At 51.8% G+C, this 19,021-nt stretch overlaps 1 protein-coding gene, 2 long non-coding RNA genes and 1 other non-coding gene across 5 annotated transcripts; 2 read left to right on the top strand and 2 right to left on the bottom strand.

Annotated features, from left to right (window-relative positions):
* Positions 1-3,608: 3,608 nt before the first annotated feature.
* TRNAG-CCC (transfer RNA glycine (anticodon CCC)) lies at positions 3,609-3,681 on the top strand. Its single transcript has one exon. It is a non-coding gene; the product is annotated as a tRNA-Gly (tRNA).
* A 2,301-nt stretch (positions 3,682-5,982) lies between these two features.
* Positions 5,983-12,409, bottom strand: ADRB3 (adrenoceptor beta 3). Of its 2 annotated transcripts, XM_070459895.1 has the most exons (3): positions 10,599-12,409; positions 10,062-10,123; positions 5,983-9,893 (listed from the first exon to the last, which is right to left on the bottom strand). In XM_070459895.1, exons 1-2 carry the CDS (start codon positions 11,867-11,869, stop codon positions 10,078-10,080), a joined length of 1,317 nt encoding a protein of 438 aa, XP_070315996.1. In that variant the 5' UTR covers positions 11,870-12,409; the 3' UTR covers positions 5,983-9,893; positions 10,062-10,077. The 2 variants fall into 2 exon arrangements, with proteins under 2 accessions (XP_070315996.1, XP_020731948.1); XM_020876289.2 differs by lacking the exon at positions 10,062-10,123.
* On the top strand, positions 12,055-15,027 carry LOC139032579 (uncharacterized). The gene is made up of 2 exons (XR_011485109.1): positions 12,055-12,346; positions 12,484-15,027. It is a non-coding gene; the product is annotated as an uncharacterized lncRNA (long non-coding RNA).
* A 256-nt stretch (positions 15,028-15,283) lies between these two features.
* Positions 15,284-16,757, bottom strand: LOC110126572 (uncharacterized). Its single transcript, XR_011485108.1, has 2 exons — positions 16,489-16,757; positions 15,284-16,114 (listed from the first exon to the last, which is right to left on the bottom strand). It is a non-coding gene; the product is annotated as an uncharacterized lncRNA (long non-coding RNA).
* Positions 16,758-19,021: the final 2,264 nt, after the last annotated feature.

Genomic DNA, 19,021 nt, shown 5'->3' with positions numbered 1-19,021 from the left:
TAGGACCTTCCAGAGCTCAGGGTCCCATTGTATTCTGGTCTCTGATAGGAAATCTTTAAAAATGAGACCAGAGATGGATTCATTTTTTTGTTGTGTCACAAATTACCACAAAGCAGCTCAGAACAACACACTTTTTTTTTTCTTTCTTTCTTTTCTTTTTTTTTTTTTGGCCACACCTTATGGCACGCAGGATCTTAGTTCCCCCCCAACTATGGATCAAAACCGTGCCCCTTGCGGTGGAAGCGTGAAGTCTTAACACCTGGACTGCTACGGAAGTCCCAGCACACATTTATTATCTTAGTTTCCATGGGTCAGGGGTCTGGATCTCGGGCTCAGGGTCTCACCAGGCTACAGTGATAGTGTTGGCCAGGGCTGCAGCCTCACCTAAGACACAGGGTCCTCTTCCAGGCTCACAGGGAACCCATTTCCTTGCAGCTGTAGGACTCACAGTGGCGGGCTTCCTCAAGGCCAGCAGGAGTGTCTCTCTTCTGTCTCTGACCTTCTCTTAAAGGGCTCACCTGATTAAGTCAGGCCCACCCAAGATCATCTCCCTTTCTGTGAAATCAATTGATTAAGGACCTTAATTACATCTTCAAAACCCCTTCCTGTCTGCCATATAATATGACATAATCACAACAATCACATCCCATCACCTTTGCCATTTTCTCTTTGTTAGAAGCAAATTATGCCCCCACCCACATTCACGGGGGAGGGATTATGCAAGGACACGGGTCCTCGGAGGTCATCAGAAGCTTCTGGAGAGAACAGTCCTTCCATGAGAAGTGACTGGGTTGGATTATAATTTTGCAAGATAAGAACTCTGTAGAGTTTACAAGGATCCTCTCACTGTAATGGGTTGAACAGTGATCCCCTCCTCCCCCTCCCCCAACTAAAGATACACTGCCCAGAACCTCAGAATGTGACCTTATTTGAAAGAAGGGTCTTTGCTGATATAATTAAGGCAAAGATCTTGAGATAAGATCATCCTGGTTTAGAACAGGCCCCAAATCCAAGTCCGATCTGTCTCTTACAAAGACAGATCTGTGTCTTTCAAAGAGAGAAGGAGAGGCCACAGAGGGACACAGCAGGAAAGTGATATCAGAGGTAGACATCAAAGCGATGTGTCTGTAAATCAACAAAAGCCAAGAATTGCTGCAGCCCGGGGCCTGGAACAGAGTCTCCTTGGGGGTCTCTAGAAGGAACTAGCCCTGTCTACTTGATTTTAGATTTCTGGCCTCCAGGACTGTAAGAAAATTAATTTCTGATGTCTTAAGTGACCATGGTTGTGGTCATATGTTGTGGTAGTCTTGGGAAATGAACACACTCATGGATCATTTTCCCCATAGGAATCAATGTCAAGGAGATGGACGTGGGGGCCACAGGTGTGATACAAACTCAGACTTTATGGAGATGCCAGTTCCCAGAGATCAGAAGTGCTGTAGGGGTACCAAAGCAAGCCAGCCTTGTAAGCCAAGCCACATTCATTACAGAATGTAAGAGATGCCCATTCATTGTTGTATCTTGTAGTCTCCCTTCACTGATGAATGTGTTTGATTCAGTTGATGTTTAAAAAAAAAAAAAGGCTAAAACAGCTGTAGCTTAAACAAAACAGAAGTTTATTTCTCTTTAAGAGTTGGTGATGAACAGGGAAGCCTGGCATGCTGCAGTCCATGGGGTCACAAAGAGTCAGACACGACTGAGTGACTGAACTGAACTGCAGAGTCCTAAGCATAAACAATTTAAGACTAAAATGGTAACTTCACACTGTGGGACCCACAGGCTCCCGACTGGTTCTTCTGTCATCAGCAATATATGGTTTCCATCTCAAGACCCAACAAGGCTACTTCAGTCCTTACCATCACACCTGCATTGCAGCCAGTTGGAAAGGGGGAATCAAATGTGGAGGATATACCTTTTTGCTTTAAGACCCAGAAGCGTCACAGTTCATTTGACTAGAATTTAGTCACTTAGGCACACCAGGCCACAGGAGAGGCGCCAGTGTGTTTTTAGGGAGGCCATGCAATGGCACCCCACTCCAGTCCTCTTGCCTGGAGAATCCCATGGATGGAGGAGCCTGGCAGGCTGCAGTCCATGGGGTCGCTAAGAGTCGGACACGACTGAGCAACTTCACTTTCCCTTTTCACTTTCACGCATTGGAGAAGGAAATGGCAACCCACTCCAGTGTTCTTGCCTGGAGAATCCCAGGGACAGGGGAGCCTGGTGGGCTGCCGTCTATGGGGTCGCACAGAGTCGACACGACTGAAGCAACTTAACAGCAGCAGCAGCAGAGCCTGATAAAACTTAGGCGTTCTGTTACTCACGGAAGGAAAGAATAGAGAATGGACAGCAAATTCTGCCAATAGGAGAAATCAAACACAAGGTCTGACTTGATGAGGCCTATGATCAGTCGTGTCCAACTCTTTGCAGCCCTGCAGCCTGTAGCTCGCCAGGCTCCTCTGTCCATGGGATTCTCCAGGCCAGAATACTAGAGTGGGTTGCCATTTCCTCCTCCAGGGGATCTTTCCAACCCGGGGATTGAACCCCTGTCTCTTGTATCTCCTACACTGGCAGGGAGATTCTTTACCTTTGCGCCACCTGGGAACTCCTGACTTGATGAATCACCTCTCAAATCTGGGGCCCAGAGAAAAGGCTTAGAAATGGAAATCCAGGGATGCACAGCACCCCCACCACTGTTCTGACTGATTATAGAGGTAATAGGCTGGGAAATGTGGGTTCAAAACATCATCAATAAGATGAGCATGCAGAGGCTGGAGTAAGACTGTTCCTCCTTCCCCATCACACCCTGAGCTGTGGGTTGAATTGTGTCCCCTGAAAAGATATGCTGAAGTCCTAACCCCCAGCACTTGGGAATGTGCTTATTTGGAGGTAGGGTCTTTGCACGTGTAATCAAGTTAAAATGAAGTCAAACAGAATCAAACTGGACCCTGATCCAATGGCTGGTATCCTTAGAAGAGGAAGGAACTTTGGACACAGACACTCACAGTGGGAGAAGGCCAGGCGAAGAGGGAGGTGGGTGTCGCCCTGCGGCAGCTACAAGCCAGACAACACCAAGGAAGCTGGAGGCAAAAAGGGCCTTCCCCCAGGGCCTTACCTTGGTCCTGGACCTCTAGCCTCTAGAACTGTGACAATACTTTTCTGTTTGGGATAATTTGTTATGGAAGATTTAACAGACAAATATACCACCTCCCTCTTCTGGTTCTTTAGGGCCCCACTCTCATGAAGATACCATAAAACCCTGACACCTAGAAGTGTCCTCACTCTTAAACCTTCAGTCTATCCTTTTTTCTTTTTGGCCATGCCACACAGCATGTGAGATCTTAGCTCCTCGTTCAGTTCAGCTCAGTCGCATCTGACTCTTTGCGACCCCATGGACTGTAGCACACCAGGCCTCCCTGTCCATCACCAACTCCTGGAGCTGCTCAAACTCATGTCCGTCGAGTCGGCGATGCCATCCAACCATCTCATCCTCTGTCATTCCTCAACCAGGAATCAAAGCCAGGGCCCCTGAAGTGGAAGCTCAGAGTCCTAACCACTGAACAGCCGGGGAGGTCCCTGTCCATCCTTAAAATTAGCTCATTATAGAGACTTCCCTGGTAGTCCAGTGGCTAAGACTCTGCACTCCCAATGCAGGGGGCCCAGGCTTGATCCCTGGTCAGGGAACTAGATCCCACATGCCACAACTAAGACTCAGTGCAGCCAAATAAATAAATAAAACTATTTTTGAAAAAAAAATCAGATCATTATAAATGCTGCAACCCAGTGATAGGGTGAGCCAACAGTCAGGCACAGGCCAGACTGGGGTCTGACATGAAAAGAGGGCCAAAGAGGGAGCTGCACAGTGACGTGGGTGTGACACCGGTGGGCTCACTGACACCTGAGGTGGGGATGAACCTGTGGGAGGAAGACCAGGCAGGACACACCCACAGTGACCAAAGGTAAGTGAGTCCAGGATCTAGGCTGTCGATGTAAGCAGGACCAAACGAGGACTGAAGCCAGGAGCCTTGGGACTAGTCCGAGTCCCACACTCAAATGACACCCGTTAGAACTGGGAGGACCCTTTCAGTTTCCAAAGCTTTTCACATACAGTCTCTCATCTGAGCTTCAAAACCAGTCTGCAAGAATTGAGTAGAGTAATTGAATCATCTCCATTTGATTCACAGGCCAAGAGAGAGGCTAAGTCACTTGCTCTGCGTGACTGATGGTGAGAAGTCAGTGCAAAGAAAGTGAACTTGGGAGTCTGGTAGACTGGGTTAAAATCAGCACAGCAAGCTCTTTGATTTCTACACAGCTGTATTTTTTCCTTTGTTGTCGCTGTAAGGTAACATTTGGAGAGCACCTCTTACAAGGTTGGTATATTTATTGGTACTCCTAAAAAAAGGTCATTTCTGTCCTTATTTGTTTTTTTCCAGCTCCAAATGCCATGCAATTTATACTGAAAACACAGTGTTGCCAAGTAATCTTGGCTACTTACAATTCATCTTGCTAGAGATCAGTTTCTTCATTTTATCAAAGGACTGGGCTAGACCATTTTCAGTTGAGCTATTTCAAATCCTAAAAGGTGATGCTGTTAAAATGCTGCACTCAATATGCCAGCAAATTTGGAAAACTCAGCAGTGGCCCCAGGAATGGAAAGGGTAGTTTTCATTCCAATCCCAAAGAAAGGCAATGCCATAGAATGCTCAAACTACCGCACAATTGCACTCATCTCACTTGCTAGCAAAGTTATGCTCAAAATTCTCCAAGTGAGGCTTCAACAGTACACGAACCAAGAACCAGATTTTTTTCAAGCTGGATTTAGAAAAGGCAGAGGAACCAGAGATCAAATTGCCAACATCCATTGGATCACAGAAAAAGCAAGCGAGTTCCAGAAAAACATCTGCTTTATTGACTACACCAAAGCCTTTGACTGTATGGATCACAACAAACTGTGGAAAATTCTTAAAGAGATGGGAATACCAGACCACCTTACCTGCCTCCTGAGAAATCTGTATGCAGGTCAAGAAGCAACAGTTAGAAATGGACATGGAACAACAGACTGGTTCCGAATTGGAAAAGGAGTACATCAAGGCTGCATATTGTCACCCTGCTTGTTTAACTTATATGCAGCGTACATAATGAGAAACACTGGGCTGGAAGAAGCACAAGCTGGAATCAAGATTTCCAGGAGAAATATCAATAACTTCAGATACACAGATGACACCACCCTTATGGCAGAAAGCGAAGAGGAACTAAAGAGCCTCTTGATGAAGGTGAAAGAGAAGAGTGAAAAAGCTGGCTTAAAACTCAAAATTAAAAAATAAAAAAGAGCATGGCATCTGGTCCCATCACTTCATGGCAAATAGATAGAGAAACAATGGAAACAGTGAGAGGCATTATTTTCTTGGGCTCCAAAATCACTGCAGATGGTGACTGCAGTCACAAAATTAAAAGGCACTTGCTCCTTGGAAGAAAAGCTATGACCAACCTAGACAGCATATTAAAAAGCAGAGACATTACTTTGCTGACAAAGGTCCCTCTAGTCGAAGCTATGGTTTTCCCAGTAATCATGTACGGATGTGGGAGTTGGACTATAAAGAAAGCTGAGCATGGAAGAATTGGTGCTTCTGAACTGTGGTGTTGGAGGACTCTTGAGAGTCCCTTGGACTGCAAGGAGATCCAACCAGTCCACCCTAAAGGAAATCAGTCCTGAATATTCATTGGAAGGACTGATGCTGAAGCTGAAACTCCAATACTTTGGCCACCTGATGCGAAGAACTGACTCATTGGAATAAGACTCCGATGCTGGGAAAGATACGAAGATGGGAGGAGAAGGGGATGACAGAGGATGACATGGTTGGATGGCATCACCAACTTGACGGACACGAGTTTGAGCAAGCACCAGGAGTTGGTGATGGACAGGGAAGCCTGGTGTGCTGCAGTTCATGGGGTTGCACAAAGTCAGACACGACTGAGCAACTCAAGTGAGCTGAAACCATATCCATTTATTGATACTTATTTATTTTGGGCCACACCACGGGCATGCGAGATCTTACTTCCCCGAGCAGGGATCCAACCCGTGCCCCCTGCAGTGGAAGTGCGCAGTCTTAACCACCAGACTGCCAGGGAATTGCCCTGACCAAACCACTTTTAGGGCCTCTTCAAGTTATTGCAGGTCAGGCCTGCTTGTAAACTCGGTCTACACCTGTTGTACTTCAAACAACCATCAGGGGGCGCCTCGCACCGCTTATGCCTTGAACGGAGCACAGAGGCTTGCAGAAACGCTGAAGAAGCAAAACTCTGCTTAGGGCTTCCCAGAGGTTGATGACAGCCAGCCATCGCAGTCACCTTCATTCCCCTTCTAAAGGCAAGAGAGAAGAGAAAAATTTATCCTCCGTTTACTTTATAGATGGGGAAACTGAGGAATGTGCTTTGATTTTCTTTCATCCCATAATAGGATGAACTATGAAAAAGCCGATGGCTTTCTGGAGTTGCTGCTAATCAAACAGTTTCACACCACACCTCAACTGCTCACTAGCGGGCCTAAGGCAGACTATCCCCAAGGCGTTTGGCAGGGGGCTAGGGAGGCCATTGGCAGGTCTGTATACCCTCTGCTGACTTCCCCCTTCCCTGCCGGACAGACACAGAAACACAGACGTACTGCCCCAGCCCAGGGGTCTAAGAAGGGAGCCTAGATCTCTGGCTTTTAGGATGGTACTATAAAGGGCACCATTTCCATGGCCTTCACCTGTGCCCGCAGGCAGAGACAAAGAAACCGCTAGACACCGTAAGGGATGAGGAATGAAGCTGGTGTGGAATGTTCGCCCTGTGACTGCCCACAAGGACTGCAGACTGCATTTACCACTGTTCTCCAGAACAGGGGTCCCCAGCCTCTGGTATCTAAGGCCTGATGATCTGAGGCAGAGCTGATGTAATAATAATGGAAATAAAGTATACAATACATATAATGCACCTGAATCATCCCGAAACAGCCAGCCTCCTCCCCTCACTCCGTGGTCTATGAAAAAGTGGCCTTCCAGGAAACCAGTCCCTGGTGCCAAAAAGGTCAGGGACTGCTGCCGCTAGTGGTAAAGAACCTGCCTGCCAATGCAGGAGACATAAGAGACGTGGGCTCGATCCTTGGGTCGGGAAGATCCGCCGGAGAAAAGCACGGCAACCCACTCCAGTATTCTTGCCTGGAGAATCCCATGGACAGAGGAACGTGGTGGGCTACAGTCCACGGGGTCGCAAAGAGTCCGTCACAACTGAAGCGACTTAGTACACTTGCACACCACAGAAGAACCTACCACGGGAGAGTCCTAGGAAAGCCTGTTATCATCAACACCCTCCCCCTAACTCTGCCTGCTCCTCAGCGGCCTCAGAGGTTGCAGAAGGCAGGTTCCCTCTGAAAAAGCCCGTCAGTCCTCATCCCGTGTCCTCCAGCATAGCCCCTTCCACCTTGTCACTTCTGCTCAGGCAGAGCCAGCAGTTCCACGGACGCTTTTTCCCTCATGGGTTCCAGGTGATGCCATGGTAAGGCATCCACCTGCCAACGCAAGAGATGCAGGTTCCATCCCTGAGTCGGAAAGATCATCTGGAGGAGGAAAGAGCAAGCCATTCCAGTATTGCTGCCTGGAAAATTCCAGACGAGCCTGGAGGGCTATACAGTTCATGGGGTCCCAAAAGTCAGGCACGACTGAGCACGCACCACCACTAGCACCATCTGCAAGTCTTCACATCTCTAGGCTCAGAGGATGGTTGTTTGTCTTCCCCAGTTCAAGTGCTCCGGGCCCGTGCTACAGAGAGCCACCCACTCGACATCCAAGCGTATAAATCTCCCTTGGCCTGACAGTTGACCGCAAGTTGCTGGAGAAATGACGGGAGCGGCTGGCTGCCTCTCCACCTGTCAGACACTGGAGACAATTCACAGACGGAATCCACAGCCCCAGCGCAAGTCTAAACACTCCAGAGGAGGCTGACAGCTGGCACACGGGTGCGTATCGAGTAAGACTCAAGCCCTGTGAGCTCATGGATGGCGTTCAAGAACAATTCTACAAACCAGAGCTCCCTCCCTCCCCCAAATCATTCTTCTCCCCCTGCCGAGCACCCTGGCACCGACCGGACAACTTCCCTCAGCAATGTTGGGAAAATATCCAGAGATGGGGAGAGAGAGGAGGCCCTCTTATGCTCAGGCTAAAGCGAGACTTCCTTGTCCACTAAAGGTTCAACAGTTGAGTCCTTGCCAAGAAACCTTCCACACCTCAGACACCAGAGATCTCGTACTGCTCTGAGTGAAGAAGGAGAAAGTCATCTTTGGTATGCAAACATCCTAAGAAATAAAACCTGGACTCCTAGACAGAAAAAAGCAGCTCAGGCCAGGTCCAGTTCACAGGGAACACCCATATGTGGAAATCCACCGAGCTTATCCTCAGGGCCGTCAGTTTTATAACCCTGGAGCCCCTGACGGTAGACAATGCATTGTATGCTGCTGTCACCCAGCTCGTTCAACTTTTAGTGATTTACTGGCTCTCCCGTAAATCAGCCTGGACAATGGTCTCTGCTCAAGGAGTCTAAATAAGAACTCACAAAATGACCCGGGGGTTTCCATAGAAATTTTCTTTCCCTAGGAAACTGCCTGATAAGATTCATAAAATTGGAATAACAGGGGAAAAAATTATCAAGGAGCTCAAACTTGTAACTCCAGTTTTAGTTCAAGAAGATAATACAGATTTCTGCTGCCCAGGAAAGGGAGTGGGAAGGTAGAGGTTAATAGAGGTTATGGAAAGGATGAGAAATGTCAGAATATATTTATAACCCAAGAGAATCTGCCCAACACAAACAATGGTCTGTGCTGCCACACACACATATGCAGCACCAGGCAAAACTGGTTCCTGGTGCCGACGGGATGTTATGAATCCACCTCTGGCTTGTAGTGCAAGAGCTCCATGTGCCCTGATCCCTGGCACAGCAAACCCCACCCTCCTGCGGACACTTCAGTGAATCCCGTGGGCAGAATGGCCTCCAGGGTGGGGAGATCGGAGTTTCCAAGGCTCAAACTCCGTCTCCTTCACCCCAAAAGACTTTTCATTCTTTGTTTCATGAGGATCAAGAAGAAAGGGACAAGGATTAGTCCTAATTTACTGCCTCTGTCACGAGTCAGCTCTATGAAAGGAGTAAGCGGATTACACAGAGAAAACAAATAGGAGAGGAAAGAGGGCAACGGATAAACTGCATTCAGTAAGATTTATTCATTTGATTTCAAAAGGAAAAGAAGGGACCCATTCTAATGGTTCACCTTCCCATGAAACCAGGAGCGTTCCCCCCACCCCACCCCAAACTCTAAAGTCCTGAAACTGCTGTGAGGTAGGTGTGTCTACAATGAGGAAGCCACGGAGGACAAAACCCCAAATCGTGACCTTCCCCAGCTTCCTCTTCTCAGCCTGGGCCTCCAGCACCCCGGCGGGTTCCTCAGGGTCTGGGAGGCAGAAGGAATAGAATGAAGGTGCCCACCTTGCCCCCGCGCACACTTCACACAAGTAAGACAGGTGCGGATGCCTGGGCTAAATGCAGCCCAGCTTCTGCCTGGGCACCTGGGCACGGGCAGCCGGACCCCCCAGCTGCTGAGGTAACGGTGAAGTTCAGGGCTGGGGTTTTAGAAAACTTCTCTCAGAAAGAAAGAGAGCCGGCGAAAACCCACTTGGTAAGGATTTCCCCTCCCTAGTCAGCCCCCGTCCTCCTCCCAGGACCCAGTCGTCAGTCAGCCGCCTGGAGGGCAGAGTTTTCCAGCTGGGAAACTCCACGGGGCTCATTCTGAACCGAGGCCGGCCAGAGGCTTTCCAAAGGTTCCGGATCAATGGAGCTGTTTCTTCAAGGCCTAAGAAAGTCCGCAGGAAGCCCTGAAAAAGTGGAGATAACAGTATCTTGGGGTGATGGGGCAAAGGGTGGGAACGGGGGGAGAGGGTGGTCAGGGACCTTGGGAAGCCCCTCTGGGATCCACGGAACTACAAAGGCCACCCCCAACTCCAAGCCGACCCGGTTCCTACTGGGGAAGAATTCGCACTCACAGCTTCCTCAGCCTGGCTAGCCTTCATTCCGGAAGCGAATCCTCACCTTCAGGGCCATCAGACTTTTCAAGGAAACCAGAACTGAGCCCGAAGGCTTGGGGACGGCCGCGGGAGTGGGGGATTGGGGGGGCCCTCTAGTCTTCTCTGCAAGTCAAAGCCAGCCCGAGTGATGGTAAGAAATTTGGGCAGAGAAAGAACTGAGCTAGCAAACCAAAACTAGCACTGCGGTCGAGCCGGGGGCCCTCCGCATCGCGGCACCTCCGGGCGCACTGTTTTTCCTGGGCTGGAGAACCACCCGCCAGCCTCCTTTGCTTCCCCCTCCCACCCCCCGGGCAGGGTGGGTGGGAAACGGGAAAAGAAAGGGCTCTGGGTTCCTCTTTGATTTACTCTGTACCCCCCTTCTCTTTCTGTGTCCCCCTTCTCTTGATTGCAAAGACCCTCCCCAGCCCCATTTTCTCCTCCCGAACCCCGAACTCAAAAAAAATTGACCAGAGGAGATACAGAAAGCTTCCTGATCCCTTCGCCTTGATTACCTACCCGTCGAGCGGTGGGGGCTCCCTGGACTCGGCGGGGCTGCTTAGGGCCGTGGGGGCGCCGGAGGGGGCGCGGGGCGGGAAGGCAGCGGCGAGGTGCTCCTCCGGCCGGCAGCGACACAGCAGGCGGCGGAAGGCGCTCCGAAAGTCCGGGCTGCGGCAGTAGATGAGCGGGTTGAAGGCAGAGTTGGCATAGCCCAGCCAGTTAAGGGCGAGGAAAGTGGGGCCGGACACCAGAGAGGGGCCCCCGAGGGCGCGCACCACATTGACCACGAAGAAAGGCAGCCAGCAGAGAGTGAAGGTTCCCATGATGAGCCCCAAGGTGCGCAGGGCGCGGTGTTCCCGCAGAGGCAGAAGGCGCGCCGGCCGCCGGCCGTAGGAAGGCATCCCCGCGGGCGAGGCGCACGGCCCCGCCGGGCCGGGGGACCCGGAGCGAGAAGGAGCCGGCGGAGACTCCTCTGGCGGGAAGCGACCCAGCTCCCGGCGCAGCAAGCGCAGCTGGCGCGTAGCCACCACGAAAACCCGTGCGTAGACGAAGAGCATCACCAGGAGCGGAAGATAGAAGGAGACCGAGGAGGAGAGCAGCGCGTAGGGCATGTTGGAGGCGAAGGCGCAGCAGCGCGGGTTGGAGTGGCAACGCTGAGCCTCGGCATCCGCCCCGATGCGCCACCATTTGCTCATGATGGGCGCAAACGACACCGCGGCGGACACGACCCACACCAGGACCACGGCGGCTCGGGCGCGGCGTTTGGTGACCAGAGCGCCGTAGCGCAGCGGGTTGGTCACGGCCAGGTAGCGGTCCACCGCCAGGGCGCACAGGGTTTCGATGCTGGCGGTCACACACAGCACGTCCACCGAGGTCCACAGCTCGCAACTGGTGACGCCCAGGGGCCAGTGGCCGGTCAGCGCCAACGTGGCCCCCGGGGGCACGACCAGGAGCCCCACCACCAGGTCGGCTGTGGCCAGCGAAGTCACGAACACGTTGGTCATGGTCTGGAGTCTCGGCGTCCGGGCGATGGCCACGATTACCAGCAGGTTGCCTCCCACGGTGGCCAGCACCGCTAGCGCCAACAGCGCCCCCGCCAGCGCCACCGCCCAGGGCACCCCTGGCAGCCCACTCGCGTTGGCAGTATTGGGCGCCAGGGTGGGGATATCTGGCCACGGGGTCAGAGAGCTGTTCCCGGGAGGCCACGGAGCCATCCCCGCGTCGCGCGTGGGGCAGGAAGGAATGAGGGAAAGGGGCTCCCAGCTCACCCTGCTCAGCGGAGGGGGCATCGGGGCGTGGGAGCGATTCCCCCGGCCTGGGTCATCTTCCCCAGCTGACCGGCCTAGAACGCACAGTCTCCCCGCCACCCCCACCCCTTGGGTGCCACCGCTGGGGAGGGGGTGGGGGTGGGGGAGTGGCGGCCCTTAAAGGGGCAGCGGCCAATAGTCTCCGCGCTGGGCCTCCGGAGGGGGAATCGAGCCGTGGGGACTGAAGCCAGATGGACGCCCGACTTCCCTATTAGTCAAACCCCCAGTAAGATTCGTAAGAGTAAAGTCACGCCGTGTGTTCTGACAGCTCCCCGCGCTCTGGCGGCACTGGTTTTCTGGAACTCTGTACCAATTTCCTGGGAAGGTCCAGGAGCATCGCTCAGAGAAGGAAGAACCCCCGCCCCCTTACCGTGTTGGAGGGAAAGGTAACCCCCTGGAAGCAAAGGAGAGGACCCACAGCAGCCCCTCCTCCACGCAGGCATCCTCCCCTGAGACTCTGTAAGTTAAGTTATAGAGACACCGGCTTCTTCTCCCAAGATCTCCTTCCATGAGATCTGGCCCCTACCCTTCTATTCACTTACTTCCCCTGTCATTCTAGTCTAACTTTTCTTTCTCTTTCTTTTTTCCCTTTTCAGCTACTGGGAAAAACCAAAACAAAAAACAAAAAAAAACTTCCATTTTCCAGGAGTCTTTTTGATTGCCTGCTCTTTTGAGCTTAAATTTGACCTCTGAACTGAGCCCAGGATGCTATGAGTTTCCATTTCTGTCTTCCCCACTCCATGTTGCCCCTTCCCCACAATTTCCACAGAGAAAACTTCTAGATGGACCCCTTTCTTAAAACACTTCTAAACACTTGTAACGACTGTGCTGAAAATGAGTGAATGGGGATTTCTCTGGTGGTACAGTGGATACCCTGGTAGCTCAGATGGTAAAGAATCCTCCTGCAATGCGGGAGTCCCGGGTTCGATCTCTGGGTCGGGAAGATTCCCCTGGAGAAGAAAATGGCAACCCACTCCAGTATTCTTGCCTGGAAAATCCCATGGACAGAGGAACCTGGCGGGCTACAGGCCATGGGGTCACAAAGAGTCGGACGACTGAGCGACTAACACACACAGTGGATAAGAAGCTGCCTACCAATGCAGGGTATACAGGTTCGATCCCTGGTCCGGGAAGATTCCACATGCAGGCAACTGACCCCCTGGGCTGCATCTTCTGAGCCCACTCTCTAGAGTCCGTGAGAGACAAGTAACGAGACTGTGGTGCAACGACTGAGCCCGAGCACTGCAACTACTAAAGCCCGTGTGCCGAAAGCCTGTGCTTTGCAGCAAAGGAAGCCAGCACAACGCGAAGCCGGTGCATAGCAAGGAACAGTAGCCCACACTCACCGCAACTAGAGAAAGCCCAGCAGCAATGAAGACTCAGCACAGCCAAAAATAAAGAATGAATGAGATCTCCTCGGTGGTCCAGTGGCTAAGACTCCACACTCAATGGAAGGGAGCCCAGGTTTGATCCCTGATCAGGGAACTAGATCCCCCCTGCCACAACTGAGACCCAGGGCAGACATTAAAAAAAAAAAAAAGGATCAATGGCTTCCAGGTTGAGGCTTATCCACCATCACTCCCAGCTCTCCACAAATCTTCCGTCACCATGGCAAAGTCTTCTCTACTTCCCTGAAGATTTTATTCATGAACTTTTAAAAATTAGAAGACATTAGGGTGAGGACTTCACACATTGTATCTCAGAGTGTGTGGCACCACAGGCCTGGCACGTGAATGCCGGCTGGAGTCTCTCCTACAATGAAATCAGAGGTTCCCCCGCACCTAAGAAGCCCAGGGCCTCCTCCCCCCGCTCCCCTCCCCCAGACCGAAGGCTGGTTCTCAGCCAAGCTCTGTCTCTAAGCCAGTTCCTCTCAAACTGGGTGTGGGGAGATGAAACTGAAAAACACGCCCCTAGGTTCAAGTTGAAGGGCAGGAAGATCTGATACCCTTATTAAGTCCTACCAGAACCTGATCCTCGAGCCATCTTGCTTCCTCTCCCGAAACAATGGGAGAAAGGGGGGAAAATATCATGGAAAAAGCCTCCAGGGCCATGCCTTAGCAAGTCTCTTTTGAAGAGCTCTATATTTCAACAGTACCCTGTCGAGTCACTGGTCTCAGCAATCCCTCTGGGAGGCCGAGCCAGGGGCTGGGAGTTGGAGAGACTGGAGGCGAAGTGAAGACCTAAAATTATCCCCAAGGAAAAAGAACCCATGTCATCTCCCAGGGACCCCGTGCTCACCCGCGAACAGGGCTGGCCAGTGGCTCCCAAGCAAATGCCTTCCGTGCCCAGGCTGCACCCCGGGCAGGCCCAGCCTCTCCCCTCACCCCCCGCGCCAGCAGTGCAGGTCCCACTTGGCCGGAGCCCTGACCTGGTCCTCTTGCTGACCATCAGGGCAATCCCTCCCAAGTCAGGTTTTGCAACACCCCAGAGTGTTGCCAGTTATCTCCAAGGGGTGTCAGAAGAGTCTCAAAGAGTCACCTCTAAAACAAATCCCAGCCATTCAGCAAGGTTTGGGGTTTTTTGTTTTTTGTTTTCAGGACATCTGAGTTGGTTGAGGGGAAAGGAGAGGGGTGCCAGGAAGTCAAGTCTCTTCAAAGGCTGCCGTGGCTTTAGGGGTGACCTTGTTAATCTAAGGAAGTGTGTTCCAATGTTCACGTTTCAAGAAAGACAAGATTTCCCAAACCACATGCGTGTGCCTGCCTTTGGGGAATGATTAGGCCTATAGCCAAAGGCGATTGTGGGGGAGAGGAATTCTGGCCCCTGTTTTGAAGGCTTTTAGGCACCAGCAGAGAGCCGGGCCCAGCACCTGGAGAGCTTTTCCTCTGCTCTGGCCCATCCCCGCAGTGTTCTCAGTCTGGCCGGCCCATCCCCGACCCCACACACCATCCACCCCTGGCCTTGGGGCCCCCCGCAGGGAGGAGTCCATCTTCCATCACTTGGGTCTCTTCTTCCTGTGCTTTTGTGTTTCTTCATTTTATGTTTTGAATCTGTAATACATTCACATTATTCAGCCATCAAAATACACAAAATCATATACTAGAAAATTGCCTACATCTCAGTTTTCAACTCCCTAATAGTAGCCACTGTTAGTCTCCTGTTTATTTTTCTGCTAATATTTTACATAAGGTCAATGAAAAATATATGTGTCTTTGTCCTTTATTTTCCTTTCTTTTCGACCCAAATAGTAGGAAAATATACCCACTGTCCTGAACCTTGCTAATGTTAACAATATATATCCATAATTCTTTCATAATAACGTGCAAAAGCCTCCCATTTTCAGTATTCCTTTGTGGGGATATACCATAATCTATGAAACCAAACAGCTACTGATAGACATCTCATTGACTTCCAATTGTTCCTAATAGGTAACGTTGCAGCACATCACTGGTAATCGTGTCATTTCACACGTGTGTAAGTGTATTTGTAGAATAAATTCCTGTAGAATCACTGTATCATGCAGTATACACATTTGCAAATTTAAAAGATACGGCCAAATTTCCCTCTCCAGGCGATGTACCCATTTACCCTCATGCCAGTGTTTCTGATGGCCTGCCAAGGGTGGGAGGCAAGTGACCCACTGCCGGGAAGTCATCCTAATTGCTGGCCACAGGGGAGTTAGGCTGCCCAGTCTATAGGGGTCATCCAACTGTGGACAGAAGCATGCATTGCCCAGTGAGAGTTTACCCTGGCCCTGGGCCCCCAGATGACCTTTGTCCTGTGCCCTTGGAGGCAGACTGGGAATGTGGGCCTCTGAAGCTACTGAGGTCAGGCCGCTGCTGTTTCTGTACTGGGGGCTCCAAGGATGCAACAGGTCATCCTATCATGTCAGGGGCCACTTGTGTGATGGTCTGTGATTTGGAGAACGTGGTCAGCAGAAGAGGCAGCCGCCGCCTTGCCCTGTGGGCAGAAGTTCTAATAGCAGGACGTGCTCTCCTACCCTTGTTGATTGTAGCTCGTGGTCGATCCCCTGAGCACCACAGCTGGGTCCGCGTACGTGTGTGTCTGTGCGCCTGTTTGTAGGAACCTAGCTCAGGAGACTGAGCCTTGTGCTTTCTCCAAGACTACCTGTGTTCAAGCTTTCCCCTCTCTGCCCTGTCTCTCTTCAAACATCATGTGTAGGTGTGACTTCTGAACAGCTGACTTTCTAATCTTTGCTTCTCCTTCGGTCACAATCAGTCTGGGAGGGTAGGATGATGGTGGCACCGAAGAAGAGCTAAAAGTTAGGGCCTGAAAAAAATAAAAAATAAAAACAAATAAATAAAAGTTAAGGCCTGAAAGATCCAATCCAACACCAACATTGGAAAGAATGAAAAAGTTGCAGCCTGAGGGACTTCCCGGGTAGTCCAGCAGTTAAGAGTCTGCGATTCCACTGCAGGGGGCGAGGGGTTGCTCCCTGGTTGGGGGACTAAGATCCCACATGTCACGGGGCATGGCCAAAAACTATAAAAAGAAAAAGAAAAAGCTGAGGTCCAGAGGGGAAACTGAGGCCGGACCGAGATCACACAGGAAAGGTTCACTCGGGCATCCCAGGTAGGGTCGGGAGGGTGAGGGAGGGAGGGAGCAGGAGAGGGTACCCAGCAGCCCCCAGATCCTGCACTCACCCTGGAGACTGGCTTACTTCGGTGCAGCCCACTTCTCTGACCAGGAAGAGGGCAGATCAGCTGCGCTGCTTGGATCCGTGGTTTCTTCTGTCACTGGCCCCGAAAGGGAAAGCTCGGACAAAGCCTGGTCCTCGAGCTGCACATTCTCTGGCCTTTCTGTCACATCAGCCCATACTTTGCCTCCGGGAACAGGTGCTGAGTCAAAGGTGGCTGGTGCTTGGAAGGACAGGGAGCAGAACAAGGGGATGGCTTCTTCCCCAACAGGGAAACCCATGAGACCCTCCAGTTCAGACAGAGCCTGGAGCTTTCCTTCCCATCTGGAAAGAGGAAGGAAGCTGAGCCTCACAAAGGCTCTGGGGTGGCCAAAGCCCATCGGGAAAGACCCCCGTCTGGGGGCGGTCAAGGTCTGGGTGCCAGCAGGGAAGCTATGGCAAGGGGAAAATGTTTCTCGTTTTTAATAGGGAAATGGCACTTTTCTTTTTCAATCCCAAGGGGAGAGAAGGCATTTTGCTGCAACAGGAGGAGGAAGAGGAGACAGCCTCAGAGCTGCCACGGGGACCCTGCTGGTGGGGGGTGCAGCAGCCTGGGGCTCACTGGGCACTTTTCTCTCTGCCAGTCCCCACATGGCCACCTGATGCAAAGAACCGACTCATTGGAAAAGACCCTGATGCTGGGAAAGATTGAAGGCGGGAGGAGAAGGGGCAACAAAGGATGAGGTGGCTGGATGACATCACTGACGTGATGGACATGAGTTTAAGTAGGCTGCAGGAGTTGGTGATGGACAGGGAAGCCTGGCTGGTATAGTGCCTGGAGTCACAAAGAGTCAGACATGATTGAACGACTGAACTGATACAAAGGTGATTAGGACCAGTCCAAGCCGCTGGCAGGAACTCCCATCCCATTGAGAAAGTTGGGGTTCACTTCGTTCCGTGGAAGCAGCACTACCAGTGTTTGACGGGCAGTTTTGGACACAGACATCAGGCAGGGCAGCTTTGTCCCGTGGTGAAGGGAAAGAAAGCATCCCTTGGGGAAACCAAGGTAGTACCATTAAGGACAGCCTGCTGGACCTCAGCTCCGCGCCCCCACCCCCCCCAACAGACAGGCTCTTCCCGCACTACTAGAAAGACAAAGGCATTTAACTCTCTTTCCTCCCAATCATGGCCACACCTCCTGCCTCCCAGGGCCTGAGTCTGCCCCACCCCCACCCCGGCCCCCAGGGTTCCTGGGCTCCTGCGAAAATGCTGCTTCATGGATGCTCTGCGGGAGGCGGGCAGCAGAAGGAGGCTGGGGTGGTCCTGTCTCCTTTACAAATCGCACTGTTGGGATTTAGTAGGAGACTGTCCGGGGTCACAAAGGAAATGACCAGCCTGGCTCTCTCCTCTGGCCTTGGCGGGCAGCTTGTTCCACCTTCTCCGTTGGACAGGGTTTGGGAGCTGAGGGCAGAGAGGTAGAGGTGAAGGGTGGGCTGGAGACTGGGGGCCAGCCGTTAGCATTGACCTCCGCTTCCTGGAATCTGGGTTGCTTCCTGGTTCCTGGAAGGAGATGAAAGGGTTAATCCAGGGGTGCTGGAGGGTGTAGAAGAAGAATGGGTGAAGGAAGGGTGAAATTCGGAGCTGGTGGCATTCTGACAAACCCGGGTGAGGCTGGGCATCCCCACTCCATCCCAAGCAGGAAGGTGGCTTTGTCTCTAGGGGCACAGTCTCTCTGCCAGCCCAAAGCGAGGAGGAGGACCTAGAAAGTGTAGGGGACGGAAAGACAAGAAGGAAAAGAATGTAAACAGTGCTGGGAATGTCAGCTCTCTCCTGGGGGTGGGGCCGGGGGGGGGGGGGGGGGGCGGTCTGTGGAAGACAGCCCTGGATTTCTAAAAAGCATCCATCTTTCCTTTGGCTAAAAAGCATCTATCCCCCTGCCAAGGTTCAGGGCTTCTCAAGGAGAGAGGATCACCCCAGCTTCCTTAGGTACCCCAGCCTCCCACAAAACAACATTTTCATAGGAGCCCTTGGGGGACAGACTCGGGCACAGGGAGGCAGGAGGTGTGGCCAGGATTGGGAGGAGAGTTAAATGCCTTCCTCTTCCAGTAGTAGGGAAGAACCTTTTTATTTCCTTTGCAAAAGGAAATAAAATATTTCAAATGGTGCCACGGACACTCAAGGTTCAGGGCTTCCATGGCTCTCAAAGCCTGATCAGAACCACAAAATACCAAAGAAATGACATGATCAAGGAAAAGAGTCCTTGCTAAGGGCACTGTGGGCTTCCTCCATTTCTTCATCCCCAACTCCGGAAGAAGGAGGAGCTAGCGAATCAATCAGGATCTATTTCACATCGTGCCGAGGTCAGGGTCTGGGGACAACAGGGATCCATCAATTCTTGGGAACCAGTTGGAGAAAGGCTCACATTCTTTGCCTAGCCATCCACCCGTGAAGGCAGGCGGCACTGATGTACACAGTTAGCAAGGCAGAGGCTCAGATGGGAGAGCACCCCCCCCCACACACACACACACACATGCACACACCTGCAAATAAGCACGCCCCAT

The sequence above is a fragment of the Odocoileus virginianus genome, chromosome 32 (genome assembly GCF_023699985.2).
Source record: "Odocoileus virginianus isolate 20LAN1187 ecotype Illinois chromosome 32, Ovbor_1.2, whole genome shotgun sequence".
In the NCBI taxonomy this organism is placed as follows: Eukaryota; Metazoa; Chordata; class Mammalia; order Artiodactyla; family Cervidae; genus Odocoileus; species Odocoileus virginianus.
This window is presented reverse-complemented; position numbering and strand designations above follow the sequence as displayed.